At 40.2% G+C, this 16,508-nt stretch overlaps 1 protein-coding gene across 4 annotated transcripts in view; it reads left to right on the plus strand.

Annotated features, from left to right (window-relative positions):
• The window catches only part of ube2f (ubiquitin-conjugating enzyme E2F (putative)), a 128,164-nt gene that overhangs the window by 92,687 nt on the left and 18,969 nt on the right, over positions 1-16,508 (plus strand). For all 4 annotated transcript variants that reach the window (XM_060828066.1, XM_060828065.1, XM_060828064.1 and 1 more), the window contains 2 exons: positions 12,648-12,718; positions 15,704-15,761. In XM_060828066.1, the coding sequence (XP_060684049.1) occupies positions 12,648-12,718; positions 15,704-15,761 (129 nt within the window). The remainder of the gene's footprint in view (positions 1-12,647; positions 12,719-15,703; positions 15,762-16,508) is intronic.

Raw genomic sequence — 16,508 nt, forward strand, 5'->3', positions numbered from 1 at the left:
GAGGTATGTCACCACTTTAAGTTAAAATCGCCGTTGTCACAGAGGATCATAGAGCTGCTGTATGATTAGAGAGAGATCAGGTATAAATTTAACATGAGGGTCACCATGTCTCAGGCAAAGGGCATGGTTCAGAAAGCGGGATCCATATGGTAACCTCAGTCAGTATGGGAATTGAACCTAGGCTGTTAACATCACTCTGCATCGCAAACCAGACGTCCTGTCAACTGAGCTAACCAACCCCCATCAGTGAGATAATGCAGAAGTTATATATAAAAGGAGGTTCGAGTACTTAGGACTTGAATAATGTTGGGAAGAGATTCATTCAACTAATGATTCAAGGAAAATAAATTGTTAGAGCAGTAGGTGAAAAATCATTGAGACTATAGCATAAAGGAGTTTCTGTTTTTTGCATATTCTTTGTTTTTAAAAGTTTGATCATGTTTACTAGTTTAGACCGGTGGCCCATGGAGTCCCTATTGTTAAGGAGGAACTAAGACTGTATAAACTTGACATCCTATCTACCCTGCGTGCTGTGGGTAACCGTGCTTGTCGTCTGTGTTTACAACGTCTAACTTTTGCATTTTTTTAAAATCTCTGCTGCATTTGATTGGGTTCCTGTTGGAGAATGATCATTTTCATAACTTGGTTTGAAGACTGCGGATGAAGAGGAATCTAGAAATTTTGCGTCTGCAATTTTTGCCTGTTAGAAAGGAGAAGTGCCAATGTGCAGTTTTTGCAGTTAGATGTGTCTTTGTCTGAAACTGTGGTAATTAGCTGCCACCTACAACTGCCAAGTTCTCTGCTGACTCACTGCAGCGAAGGACAGTACCTCCTGCTTCAGGTGCTTGCTAACATAACTAACACAATCTGGTCTCCCTGCCAAATGGTAATGTCTCGAGTGACCAAAATGAAACATACGGAATCAAAATATTCCCTGATTTATGGGCCTCACTGACCTGAAATACTTTGATCAGCTTAAAGCTTCTTTCAGTAAATACTGTTTACAACTTTGTAAACTTTAGAAAGCATTATCAATAAAGCAAATTTAATCATTTTGACAAGGATGGCATTATTTGAAACAAATCATCTATAAAAATGGATAGTACCTGAGAATTCAAAATTATAACAAATACATTGTTAAAATATAAATTTTGAATGCCTAAGCTGGGGCAAGCAAAGGAACAGTCTTGATCACCACAGTTAGAAAGCAGCATCTTTCCAAAAGGATAAAGGAAAGTGATGAGAGCTCCTAAGAGAATTAATAGATCCACGCATGAAAGTGTAGCTAGAAAAGTAGATTTTGATTAGATTCAAAATGAGTGCAATTGCAGTATTGTATTGGGAAAACAATTCATGTGCAAACAATAATAACAGGATGACTACTTGCAGTTGGAACTGTCCACATTGAGAGAATTTGGAAAACTGCAGGGTCAGAAAGAAATCTACTTAGTGGTTCAGATAATTTTTACCATATTAATTACCCCTATGTAATAGCTTGTATTGGGGTAATTTACAATCTGGGGTAAATTTTATGCTATAATGTTTAGTATTATACTCTGGCTTTGGGGAAAGGCAAAAAAGACTTCAAGACAACAAACAGTCATGGCTCTATTTAAATGCGTTGAATGCAAGAGACAAGGGTACTGGTTGATATGGAGCTCATGAAGTACTATCCACTTGAGGCATGATTTGCAATCCTTGTAATGCTGTCAGAGTTTGAAATTGGATTTCAGTGCTGACTGCTCATTTTAATACTGTTTTTAATGATCATGTTGGTTAAAAATCCCTTTTGCCCTGCACACGATTGAAAGTTGCCTTTGCACTATCCAGTAATATGAAAACTTGGATTTGAGCTTTGGTTAGTGGCCCCTGATCTATTTCTATTGCGCGGGATGCATTTGTATTTTTTATCCAGCAGTGGTTATGTATTCCTGGATGGTCCATGATTTTCAATCAGAACTAAGATCAGGTGCAGTGCTAGGGCTGGATCTCAGATTGTATGATGCCCAGCAGTGAGGTTAGTTCAGGACCCCAGTGGAATGACTGTCGTATTCCGTGCTGAAGGTAGGAAGGTTTGCTGCACCAGCTGTTATAATGGTGTTTTCATGTTTCTAATGTATACAGGACTGGGCAGAGAAATAATAATGAAATCTTAATATTGGAATGCTGAGTATGGCCATGAGTAATATCATTGTACAGGAGACATCAGTGCTTTGTCCATGTTTGGTGTGTGGTGCAACAAGTGTGTGAGTGAGCTGTAATTGCCAATTAAACCTGTCAGCACTAATTTTGCAGCAAAGGTTCTTTCTCCAGGGTGCTCAGCTGAATAGTAGCAGAGTAGATCTCTGAATCGTTTAATTACAAGAAAATAGTTAAAAATCGCAACACCAGGTTAAAGTCCAACAGGTTTTTTTGGAAGCACTAGCTTTCAGAGCACCGCTCCTTCATCACAACCACCTGCTGAAGCTAGTGCTTCCAAATAAACCTGTTTGACGATAATCTGATGTTGTGTGATTTTTAACTTTAAGAAAGTGAGGATTGCAGATGCTGGAGATCAGAGCTGAAAAATGTGTTGCTGGAAAAGCACAGCAGGTTAGGCCGCATCATTCCAGAAAAAGGGCTTATGCCCAAAATGTCGATTCTCCTGCGCTTTTCCAGCAACACATTTTTCAGCTCTGATTTTTAACTTTGTCCACCCAGTCCAACACCGGCTCCTCCACCTCAGGAAATAGTTGGCTCTGTCAGAAAAAGATCTGGTGAAAATAATAATAGAAGATAGGATAGAATTGATCAAGATGTAGGAGGGGAATGGAGATGGGAGAGTGTGGATTCTGTGGGGAATGGAGCAGCTGTGAGTGAACAGACTGTGGAGGAGAAACAGTGACGGTAGGTTCATAAGGAGAGATTGTGAGTAAATAAATGTGGAGGGAGAAACCTACCCTGCCTCTGGGACCAGCTTGATGCTGTACTTGATAAACCCTTTGCATAACATGAATGACAAACTGAAAATTAGAAAAAATTGCATAACTGTTTTCTTCTCACACATGTTCTTCCCCCATCTTTTTTCATGCATGATAGTGAGAAGTAGAAATATGAATAGAGTCCGAGTCATTCAGCGCAGAAACAGACACTTTGGTCCAATTCAGCCCTGCCAACTAGAGATCCAAATCTGACCAAGTCCCATTTGCCAGTATTTGTCCCATATCCCTCTAACCCGTCCTACTCGTATACCCATCCAGATGTCTTTTAAATGTTGTAATTGTACCTGCCTCAACCACTTCCTTTGGCAGCTCATCCATCCACGCACCACTCTGTGTGGAAAAGTCATCCCTCAGGTCCTTTTTAAATCTTTCCCCTTTCACCTTAAACTATACCCACTAATTTTGGACTCCCCTACCTGAGGAAATATACCTTGGCTATTCACCCTATTCAAGCCCCTCATGATTTTATAAATCTCAGTCTCCAATGCTCCAGGAAAAATAGCCCCAGCCGATTCAGTTTCTCCCTATAGTTGAAACCCTCCAGTCCCAGCAACATCTTCCCTGTAGAAGGGCAACTAGGACTGTACTCAGTATTCCAAATGTAGCCTCACCAACGCCTGTACGGCCAAACGTGACTTCCCATCTCCTGTACTCAGTGTTCTGACCAATGAAAGCGAGCGTGCCAAACACCGCCTTCACCACCCTGTCTACCTGCGACTCCACTTTGAAAGAGTTATGCACCAGCACCTCTCGATCACTTTGTTTGGTCACATTTCCCAGGACTCTACCAGTAACCATGTAAGCCTTGCCCTAGTTGCCTTACCGAAATATAACAGCTCACATTTGTCTAAATTGAACTCCATTTACCACTCAGCCCATTGGCCCATCTGATCAAGGTCCCACTGTACTCTGAGATAATCGTCTTCACTTTTCATTTTCTATTGTGCTTATGACAACATGCAAGACTCACCACCTCACTACCTAATCAGCAGGTTGGTGACACATTCTTCATTGCCAAAGACATCCAGACTTTTATGCGATTGTGCTCCCACACTAAGGCAGTCTGAGTACAGTAACTGTACAATTGTAGGTTAAAGATTCTGTCTCAGTTGCTGAATAAGAATATCACATTGCAGCACCATGTGGTTTAGCAGTTTCCTCCTACCCGAAAGCATCTTATCTGGTATAATATAGCATTGATGTCGAGGCCAATGTATCCATGTCAACTATGACCGATCAAGGATAATTGGGAATAAATCCTCAGCTTTACTAAAGTATCTTGTGCTTCACCAGTCTCATGGCTTCACTACTTTAATGCATAACATTTATACAAAAGATCACTATATTACATAAGATGCAAAACTAAATCCTTTTCTTCCAATGCATTAAATTACTCACCATATTTACAAATTTCAGCCAATGGGTGTACAGTGGCTAAAAGGCTTTAGTCAGTGACCTATCCCCATTCTGCCTTTACAGTAGGTGCTCTAAGCTTTAGTGCATCCCTCAACGTGTAGTCATGAACCTTGGAATGTCAATCTGCAGTACTTAGTCACGGACCGCCTTTTGCACTAGAAAATCAGCATGTTACAAGCAGATCACATGACATCTTTCACAGAATAGATGGATCCTCCAAGCACAGTTGATGTTTGACTCTGTGCATACGTGGGAAGAGTCTGTAGAGCACAGGGTCTGCATCATGGAGCCGCTTGAGATGAACATCAACAAAAACAATTTTGTCTCATTCCAAACATTTGTTTGCACATTCCAGGAAAAATGGAAATGGTCTGTTCCTCATTATGGCCACCTCAAGGTCAGCATGCAGAAGGAGTGAGACTTTGGATGCGACCAAAGGATCTGACTGGGAGGATCTTCCCCACTATCATCCAAGCTACAGTCTTGGTGCTTGTTTGATAGTTCTGATGATGAGACATTCTGTCATTCAACTTTGGTGTCCTCAGGGAACCATCTGATCAGTTCCACACTCCCATTTTCCCGCAGGGCTTTGAGGAAGTTATGCTCCCTGTTGAACTTGCGAGCAAAGGTGTACCACTGGGCCCTTTGCCTTTGACTTCTGTGTTGGTTGTATAACTGTAAGCCCGGGATTTGAGGTGCAGCTAAAATGTATTAGAGCCTGTCTGGGTCTGTTTCCTGAACTAGACTGGCCTAATTACAATGCTCCAGGGCTTATGTTACTTGTTTCAACCAAGTTGATGTTGTGGTAAGTTGTTCCTCCCATATTCAACCAAAAGCTTTTTAAGACTTTGTGCAAATTTCCTGCTGTACTCTCCCGCAACAGTGACTATATTTCAAAAGCATTTAGTTGACAGTGAAGTTATTTCACATAGCCTGAGAGGGATGATGAGACTACAAATAAAATGATGATGCAGTTCCTCCCAGCTCCCCTCAGAAACTGGAAATTGCTGTCGAGGCCAATGTATCCATGCCAATTATAATGATGGATTTCCACCAAGACCTTGTGGCCGGCAGCACAAGTGACGTAGCACATAATTTGGGGTCGCTCCTCGGGAATGTAGTAAATTTATATATTTTGATTTCTTAAATTTGCTTGTTACACGTCCACTACACTCCATTTGGCTATTTTGTTTACTAAACACAACCCATTTTTAACCTGTAGCCTTTCAAATGGCAACTGCTCAAACAGAAATTGAGTCAGCCAAGTCCAGTCACGCTAGGCTGCGCCATTCGCCTAAGACTGAGTCTCCAGGGAAGCCGGATACTAATGAAGCCATGCTGTGTAGCATTAAGAACATGATGGGCAATAGCATTACCACGTTTGAATTTTTAACTTCAGAGACAGTTAAAAAGGAGGTAACAACTGCTCTGAAGCCATTGGAAGAAAATGTTTGATCGCAATGCGGGACTATTTGGACCTGGAACATTCAACTAATGAACATGATAACCAGATAGCAAGCCTCCAAGCTAATGTTAGTGTTATCTGCTACAGTTGAGTCTCTGACTAAGAAATGTGAAGACTTGGAGACCTGCTCCAAGTGGAATAATATTTGACATGTGGGTTTATCCAAGGGATTGTAGGGTCCTCACCCTACAGAATTTATGGCCCAACTTTTACAGGACCTGCTCAGATTTGAGGCTAAACCTGTGTTGGGTAGGGCTTATCGCACATTGTGTGCTAAATCGAAAGAAGAAATCGGGGCGGCACAGTGTCTCAGTGGTTAGCACTGCTGCCTCACAGCATCAGGGTCCCAGGTTCGATCCCAGCCTTGAGCAACTGTCTGTGTGGAGTTTGCACATTGTGTGGGTTTCCTCCGGTGCTCTGGTTTCCTCCCACAGTCCAAAGATGTGCAAGTCAGGTGAATTGGCCATGCTCAATTGCCCATAGTGTTAGGTGCATTAGTCAGAGGGAAATGAGTAACTCTTCGGAGGGGTCGGTGTGGACTAGTTGGGCCAAAGGGCCTGTTTCCACACTGTAGGGAATCTAATATCTTGCCCAATGGTTGTCAGGGGAGTTTAACTGTTGATTGAATCCTCACTTAGACCGTTCTTCCTCTGTTCCAAGTGCCCAGTCCAAATCTGCTAAAATAATTCAGACTTTTATAGAGGAGTTTAATGTTGTTGATCCCTGGCAGTTCTTTAAACCTTCTAAAAAAAATTTTTCCACATGTCCACCACACTTATTGGAGTCATATCCCTCCAAACCCTTCTTATTCATGTACCCTTCCAAAAGCCTCTTAAATGTTGCAATTGTACCAGCCTCCATCACTTCCTCTGGCAGCCCATTCCACACACGCAACACCCTCTATGTGAAGAAGCTGCAATTAGGTCTCTTTTATATCTTTCCCCTCTCACCTTTAAACTTATGCCTTCTAGTTCTGGGCTCCCCAACCCCAGGGAAAAGGCCTTGCCTATTTACCTTATCCATGCCCCTCATGATTTATAAACCTCCATAAGGTCATCCTTCAGCTACTGACGCTCCAGGGAAAACAGCCCTAGCCCATTTAACCTCCCCTTATAGCTCAAATCCTCCAACCCTGGCAACATCCTTGTAAATCTTTTCTGAACCCTTTCAAGTTTCACAGCATCCTTCCAATAGGAAGAAAACCAGAATTGCATACAATATTCCAAAAGTGGCCTAACCAATGTCCTGTACAGCCGCAAAGTGACCTCCCAACTCCTGTACTCAATACTCTGACCAATAAAGGAAAGCATACCAAATGCCTCCTTCACTATCCTATCTACCTGTGACTCCACTTTCAAGGAGCTATGAACCTGCACTCCAAGGTCTCTTTGTTCAGCAACACTCCTTAGGACCTTACCATTAAGTGTATAAGTCCTGCTAAGATTTGGTTTTCCAAAATGCAGCACCTCGCATTTTTCAAAATTAAACTCCATCTGCCACTCCTCAGCCCATTGGCTTATCTGGTCAAGATGCTGTTGCAATCCGAGGTAACCTTCTTTGCTGTCCACTGCACCTCCAATATTGATTTTGTTTTGGTGGATGGCAGACTACTCACATCTGTTTCTGGTTATAAATATGATTCAATTGTTTTATCAAACCATGCATCTGTATCTGAATGTTCGCTTTCACAATTTTCTTGATATACACCCACTTTGGTGTCTGAATGCACATTTACTCTTAGAGGAGGATTTTGTTAATTTTGTCTCTCAACGGATGGATTTTTTAAAAAAAAAGTTTAACAAAACACATGACATTACAGCTTCCTTGCTGTGGGAAATCCTGAAGGCATTCATCGGGGGGTGAAAATAATTTCTTATGCAGCACATAGGAATAGACTTAGGACAGAGAAATTGGCATGGTTAGTACAACGTCTGTCTCAACTGGACTCTCTCATGCAATCTCTAAGTCTTCAGAAGTATATAAAGAATGCATATTCCTACAGGCCAATGATGTTGTAATGTCACAATAAATCACCAAGCTTTTATTTCATTCTAGGTCTAAATTTTATAAACAAAGAGATAAATTGTTGGCACATCAGTTGTGTCAAATGTCTTCATCTTAATTAATCCCACAAATTAAGGCTAATTTAGGTGTCATGTCAGACCCATTAGAAATCGACAAGACTTAAGTAATTTTGCATTCCACTTTATTCATCTGCATGTTCTTCTCATACAGCAGATTTTGAGAACTTTTTTGATAAGATTAACGTTCCTTCTATTGTTCAAAATGTGGCAAAGGAGTTGAAACAACCAATCACAGCAATAGAACTTGAGGCTGCAGCTAAATCACAAAAAGTGGTAAAAGCCCTGGCCCTGGTGGTTTTCTGGCCAAATTTTTATAAAACATTTTGGAACAAGCTGGCTCTGCTTTTGGTAGATGTGTTTGTTGAAGTATTTAATTCTGGCTCTCTTGTTATTAGGCAGTAAACATTAGAAATTTGAACTGTTGGTCCAATATAAGAACTTTGATGCTCTCCCAATTTGGTTGACTATTCAGGCAAATTCCACCCATCCACCTTGAAGGCTTTATTGCATTCACTTATCCTTTCTTCAGCCTCTATTTACACCAACCATGTAATTATTTTACCCCGTCTTAAAATTTGGTTTCAATTTAGACGTCACTTTGGCTTTCAGTCATTTTCTGCTAAGGTGCCTTTGGTGGCAAATCATTCTTCTCCCCCATCTTTAGTGGACTGTGCCTTTTCTCATTGGGCTAACTTAGGAATAAAAAAATTGTTGAAGATTTATATGTGGTGTTTTTGCATCTTTTCAGTAATTAGTTGATAAGTTTTCAGTTCCTAAAAGCCACTTTTAGATACCTCCAAGTTCAAAGTTTTGTCCATAGTTTATTTCAGGTTTCCCCTCCCTTCCTAATGAAACTGATTTTGATGTCTTTCTAGAATGGCTTTCTTCATTAAAGGGGGCTATTTCAGCTATTTATTCAAACATTCATGAAGTTTGCTCAGGTTGTCTTGATTCTATTAAAGGCAGATCTGGAAAAGATAATTCTGGGTGATGTGTGGGATGAGATTTTACAAAGAGTGCACAGATCTTCTATCTGTGCAATTCATTGTTTTATTCAATGCAAGATTCTACAACACGCCCACTACACCAAAGCTCAACTTGCACACATATTTGAGGAGGCGTGATCGGTGCCAACAAACCCCAGCAAATTCTATGCGCAGGTTCTGGCTTTGCCTTTTTCTCAGGAGATATTGGGCTGATATTTTTGACACTTTTTTTCTGAGGTATCCGGTGAAAATCTTACTTACTCCTAATGCTATTACTGCTTTGTTTGGATTGTCACTCCTCTTTTCCTAATCCTCCTTCCTCTAAAAAAGACACGATAACATTCACTACCCTTTTGGCCAGAATATTGATATTGTTAAAATGGAAATCCCTAATTCTGCCTACTCATACACACTGGCTTAGAGATGTGCTATACTTCCTTAAATTAGAAAAGAGTAGATTGTCCTTATCTGGCTCCTCTAACAAATTTACAAAAGTCTGGAACCCTTTTCTTTCATATGTTAAGCATTAAAAATCATACAACACCAGGTTATAGTCCAACAGGTTTATTTGGACCAATAAACCTGTCCAGAGTTTCAGACAGGTTTCCGAGCTCTGTTCCTTCATCAGGTAGTATGGAGTATGGATGAAGGAGCGTCGCTCCGAAAGCTAGTGCTTTCAAATAAACCTGTTGGACTATAACCTGGTGTTGTGATTTTTAGCTTTGTACACCCCAGTCCAACACTGGCTCCTCCAAATATGTTAAGGGTGTTGTCCTTTTAACTGTTCCAACTGAGATATCTTCTGTTGTGGCGATTTTTTTGTTTCTTTTTATTTTTCTTTTGCTAATGCAGTTATCTTACTGCTGGTCTACATTCTTATGGCTTTGTGCTTTGTAAATGTTTTTATTTATTAGGGTTGTTTGTCTTTTTTTTTGTGTATTTTGGTGGGGTCTATGCCATGGGGAGGGCCATCGGGGTTTTACTTACAGTTGTTTATTGCTTGTGATTGCACCTTGCTCTGCTGTCTCTTTTTTTGGACAAAAATCAATAAAAAGATTTTAAAAAGGATAAAAACAGAAAATGATGGTTGCATCATTGTTTGTAAAGCTTAACGCTGCAAGTGTTGACAAAGAACCAACTGCTGAATTGTACATCTCTTCAGTACAAATGAGTAAACATTTACACTGCTAGACACGGAGCTTGACGGGTCTCGTGTGTGAAATAATATCTGCCCAAAAAACTTTTGATCAGATACTTGGTGTTCCTGCACTTCTCTGGGCTTCCTGTTTCAAGACATCCTTGATTTTCCTTCTATTCATTGTACTTCCAATAGGTTACAGAGTTACATTGAGCTTATTCTTCCTGGGCCCTTATCCCACAAGAGATAACAAACGTTAAATACTATGGGTGCTGGAAATGTAAAACAAAATGCTGAAAATAATCGGGTCTGGTAAGATCTGTGGAGAGAGAAACAGAATTCATGTTTCAGTCTGATGACCTTCGACATCATCACCCTGAAATGCAAACTGTTTCTCGCTCTAAATATGCTTTCAATTCAATAAGCAATGAGCTGCCCGAATTGCTCCCAGGACTAGCCTCTTTGATACTGATAGAATTGTAGAAGGGTTACGGCTCAGAATGAGGCCACTTAATACTTTGTCTGTGATGATTCTCTGTAAAAAACAACCCATCTGGTCCCTCACCCTCACCTTTTCCCATTTGGCCTAAGAGTTGTTTTTTCCAACTATTTTTCTGCAATCCACTGATTGTAATATGGAGGCTGTCTGCTAGTGATTCCATGACTTCGCTTGAGATTAGTGCTGGTGAATTTAGCAAAAATGCCCTTGGCCTTTCTTTTTGACGCCTGTCAATGCTAGTTTCTGTTTTGGTATATTCAGACGAAATGGAATTGTGCTCCTGCATTTGCTGCCAGCTCATTCGCCTTCAGTGGATATGTGATATTTCTGGGACTGTTGTAGTGAAGCTATTAACTCCCAGTATAATCCTCTGATAAACTGGGCTCCTTGCTCTGCCCACACAAAGTGCAGCTCAGGCTGCCTTCAGTAAAGCAAGTCCTTGGTGATGGATGGAAACAGAAGACCGTGTGAGGCATACTAAATGGCAGAACCTTTCCTGTTTATCTGAGCTGGAGGATACTATTTTTCTTTCATCAGTACTGGGGATCTGCCACATAATTGTCCTTTCTCAGCTGGTAGGAAATATACTTGTTAAAGAATGGCATCTTACTCAGCTTGTGAGAGGCTTGCACCACAGCCTGTGTTCAGCATTTAACAAGCTTACAGCTTTATTATTGATCTCAAACTGTCACACTTTACAGTGTTGTTAAAATCCTCATTCAGTGTACACCATCCTGTTGCCCACCTCTCTCTCTCTGTGTCTCTCTCTGTGTGTGTCTCTCTCTGTGTGTGTCTCTCTCTGTGTGTGTCTCTCTCTGTGTGTGTCTCTCTCTGTGTGTGTCTCTCTCTGTGTGTGTCTCTCTCTGTGTGTGTCTCTCTCTGTGTGTCTCTCTCTGTGTGTGTCTGTCTGTGTCTCTCTCTCTCTCTCTCTCTCTCTCTCTTTCTTTCTTTCTTTCTTTCTTTCTTTCTTTCTTTCTTTCTTTCTTTCTTTCTTTCTTTCTTTTTCTTTCTTTCTTTTTCTTTCTTTCTTTCTTTCTTTCTTTCTTTCTTTCTTTCTTTCTTTCTTTGACTCTCACTCTCACTCTCACTCTGCCTGTCTCTCTCATTCCTTCACTAACCTCCACCTTAGGAGATTGTGGTCTAGTACTTTTGTATCTAGCACTGCTCAAATTCAAAACCCACCACAACAGCTGGTGGAATTTAATTAATAAATCTGGAATTAAAAGCTAATCTCTGTAACTAAGTAATTCTTATTCAGAAACTACCATTGAATTTTTTTTTAATATAAATTCCATCTGGTTCACAATGTTCATAAGGAAGGGAAATCTGCTGTCCTTACCTGGTCTAGCTATTGTTATGCCAAAGCTACAGTAATGTGGTTGACTGTTAGCTGCCTTCTCAAATAGCGAACCAAACCACTCTGGTTTGAGAGCAATCAGAAATGGGCAACAAATACTGGTCTTACCTACTGCATCTCATGAATGAATAAAATAAAAACTATCCTACTCCCCCACCCTTCTCACACAGGCTCCACCATTCAACTCTATTGCACACCCTGAACCCTCTCCAATGCACTGGAGTGTGTCACCAAGATATAATGCAACTTATCATTCATAACACAAGGTTGTGTCTATCATTTGCCACTGTGAAGTTGAGGTCAAAATGAGCATGAATGAAATTGGTGCACCCTCGTTATTTTCTCAGTGGGCCAACCATTTCATGTGTATGAGATGGATTGTAAATTGGAATAAGTTTATGCATCTGATGCTGTATTTTCTGCTTAGCAAAATACTTCTGAATATGTTGGGAAACACATGCTGACATATTGATTGGTTTTTCTGACTAGTTCTTGTGCCCTTGAAGCTTTATACACAGCTTGTCTATTTTCTTCTGTCAATAAAACTACATTTCCTTTGGGGAGTTTAACTGATGTTTTCTTAATTATTTTGTCAATATAACACACCACATCCCCTTTTTTGCTAAATTATATTCTGCTTTGACTTCTTCATGATTGTAGCAGACTATTATTCAACCTGTCAAAAAGGAGCTTGAAACTAATATTATTTTCCTCTCTGCAGCCTCCCAAAGTGAAATGCTTGACCAGAATTTGGCACCCCAATATTACTGAGACTGGCGAAATCTGTTTAAGGTATTGCATTTGTTCTCAAGTTTTGATTGATTAAAACAGGTTGCATTTAAGGCATATGTTTGGAGATGGCTTATAAATCTAATGTGTGATCTACTGACAACATTCCTGGGTGGCTACTCTGATATTCAACTCAAAACAGTAACTCTGATTCTAATCTCCACTGATGCTTCCAGAACTTTCTTCCACCTTTCCTCAGCACTTCACTGAGACTCCCTTATGCCTTTATACTCCTAGTGATGCTGATGGGGTGACAGAACTGCCACCCAGGCCAATTAACTGGCAACTGTCTGAGACAGGATTTCCTGCCAAGAAAGGGACATGTGTCTCGTCTTAATTAACACTGCTAGCAGCATTAAATTACTGTGGGACAGCCATCAAGAATATGGACAGATGTTTCTACTGGGAGCAGGGAGGCTTCTAGAACCCATTCAGATTCAGCCCAGTATTTTGCTTGATGCTGGCAGCTGTTAGATTGATTCACTCTCACTAGTTTGAACACCAGTGTTTCAAGAGAGGATGATGGTTAATGCTTCAAGTTTCTAATGCTTTGGGTATGAAAGGCCTTCTTTGCCATAAAAAACAATGCAGTGCTCGGCACCATCTGGTGAGTATTCAAAGTATGAATGGAAGTTTTGAACACACTTCCAGTTTTCTTCAGCTGACGTTTGACCATATGTGGAAGGCATTCCTATGTCCTCATGCATAAAGATTGCATCAAGAAGTCTACAAATGCCTATGTTGTATAAAAGCTTTCCAAATTACTTAACTGTGTCACAAATCTTTCTGATGAAGATCATTGAAACTAAATAGTTCTCTACTGGCATTGGAGATAGTCGAGAGAAGGTTTACTAGATTGATTCCAACTATGGAGGCATTTTCTTCTGAGGAGAGATTGAGTAGATTGGGCTGTACTCATTGGAGTTTGAAAGAATGTGAGGAGACCTTATTGAAAGTTATCCTTGGTAGGGTAGATGCAAAAATGTTGTTGCCCATTATGGAAGAGTATCAGACCAGAGAGCATAATCTCAGAATAAGGATCACCCATTAAAGACTGAGATAAGGAAGGGTTTTTTTTCTGACGGTAATGAAACTTTGGAATTCTTTACTACAGATAGTTGCTGAGGCTGGGCCATTCAGTCTATTCAAGGCTGAGGCAAAATTTGTAATCAGTAATGGAATCAAAGGTTATGGGGAAAAGTGGAGTTGAGGATTATCAGATCAGTCATGATCACATTGAATGGTTGAGCAGAGCCAATGGGCAAAGTATGGTCTTAAGTATTCGCACTGCTGATGTCTTACCATGTTATTTGGAATATTATGTATTTCAATTCCCTCTAATCCTAAAGAATAGTGGAGGTCAGGTCTTTGGATAAATCCAAAGCTGAGTTAAAACACAATTTTAATGTGCAAGGGAATGAAATATTATAGAGGGCTGCCAAGAAAGTGGTGTTAAGGTCATATTTTTTCGATGGTGGCTGAGTTGTTAGCACTGCTGCCTCACAGCACCAGGGACCAGGGCTCCATTCCAGCCTCTGGTGATTGTGTATGTGTGGAGTTTGCATGCTGTCTTAGTGTCTGCATGGGTTTCCTCCAGGTATGCCAGTTTTTTCACTTAGTCTAAAGATGTGCAGGCTAGGTGAATTGGTTATGGCAAATTGCCCATTGTGTTCAGGGATGTGTAGGTTAGAGGCATTAGTCAGGGGAAATTTTAGAGTAATAGAATAGGGGATCAGGTCTGGGTGGGATACTCTTCGGACAATTGGTGTGGACTTGTTGGGCTAAATGACCTGTTTTCATACTGTAGGGATTCTATGATTCAATTCAGCAATGATTTTACTATATGATGAAATAGTTTGAGGGGGTGAATTGCTTTCTGTTGGTCCAGTTCCTATGTTTTATTTTCTTACATCCTCCTGTCTTTTTTGCAATGTAAGAAATAGGACAGCTAATTTGGACACAGCATGCTCCCACAAGTGCATTGAGATAAATAACCAATTCAATTGTTTCAGTAATGTTGGTTGAAGAATAAACATAGGAATACTTGAGAAATGATACAGGACAATTGGCAGAACTCCCCTCTCTTCTATGATTTAACACTGATTATTTGCAGTCATTTAAGATAAGAGATCGGGGTCTTTGTTTAAAAGATGGTAAATTTTTACATGAGTAGGATTCCATGTTTTGGATTGAGAGATAGGAGACTACTAATGTAGGGAAACCAGAAATGTGTGACAGAAATAACAATCCATTGGATTTCAAATCAATTTTTTTAATGATCATGTTTAGGATCTTTGTAATTTGATTACTGCTGAATGGGCAAAATGAGGTTATGTGTAATATTAACTACTCTGTCACTATCTGGTTTTAAGTTGTGCAAGTAAAGCATATCATTGGCTAAAGGTGACCAAAGAGATTTGGACATATACAATTGTGTGTCCAGAGTACATTTGAAATACGTGTAGTTCAAAATGTGTACAGAACAACCTCCGGTTATCCGAATGTCTGATTATCCGAACAAAATCTCAAGGTCCCGATGCTTGACTAAACTGGATTATCTAAAGACTCGATTATCCGAACATTCGATTATCATCCGAACAAAATACTCCCTGCCTGTATCGTTCGGATAATCGAGGTTGCCTTGCACGTCAAATCTGTTCTGGGTGCTTACAGTCTGACTGGGTAGATAACCCAATTATCAAATGATTAATCTGGTATAAGTAGTATTACCAATCCAAATTTCAGAGACAGTTTTAAAAAAGTAAAGCTAGATAAATTATACAGTAACAAACTTAAAGGATGCATTGAGGCTTCTTTACCAAATGTTTGGAAAACAAGTTTAATCATTGGGATGTGTAATTAACTGTTTCATGGCAAAACTTCAATATGGTCACTCATTTTCGGAGGTTTTTATGTTGGCAATCTCACCATTAGCGGTGAATCACCATTACTGCCCTGTCTACTGCAATCCTATCTTGTGTTTTACAGCTTGCTGAGGGAACACTCCATTGATGGCACAGGCTGGGCTCCAACCAGAACTCTAAAGGTAATTCCTTTCAGAAAATAAAAATAAAAATTCTCTTCCCTCTCTCTTTCCCTTTCTGTCCTGTGAAATATCAGAAGATTGAACAGCTGGGATGTTATCTGAGTATTCAGTAATAAAAATAACATTAGATTACTGTGCGGTTTCCATGCTATCTCTATTGCCCTTAATGCTGCCATCTCAGAGGGCACCTGTCTGGGATTTTGAAGCAGACTTCGTGAGAAATATTTGCAGTAGGTCTAGCACCAGGTTTACAGAATTGGGCATCAATGAGCTGCACAGAATTATAAGCAGCAAGCCCACTCCCTTCCAAAATAAATTGCATCTCTCACCCTGAATATAACTGGCCTAGTGGCCTCCCACCAGACGGAATCTATTCCATCCTGGTCTAAAACCTAGACAGCAGCATCAACTGAGATTAGAGTGAATCCTATTGCCCAATAAACCATTTTGACACTTCTGACAAAGTTTCATGTGTAAGAGGTTAAACTAAAGTAAAATCCATAGTAATGTTGGATAGAATGTGGGACAAAGCAAAATAAAAATCTCAGTGCAAGAGGGGTAATATTGGACTTGTGGGAGAGGTTGAGTGGAATCAACCATAGTCATTGACCCAGTGAAGAAACCAATTGCAGCCTGTCATATTGGCCATTGAGAGTGAAATGGAGAGATCAAAGAATAGTGAATGCTGCTTAAAATTTACAAAATTAAGTTGAGGCAGGTAAATGAAATAGGAGAAAGTGAGGACCG

The sequence above is a fragment of the Hemiscyllium ocellatum genome, chromosome 7, assembly GCF_020745735.1.
Source record: "Hemiscyllium ocellatum isolate sHemOce1 chromosome 7, sHemOce1.pat.X.cur, whole genome shotgun sequence".
NCBI lineage: Eukaryota > Metazoa > Chordata > Chondrichthyes > Orectolobiformes > Hemiscylliidae > Hemiscyllium > Hemiscyllium ocellatum.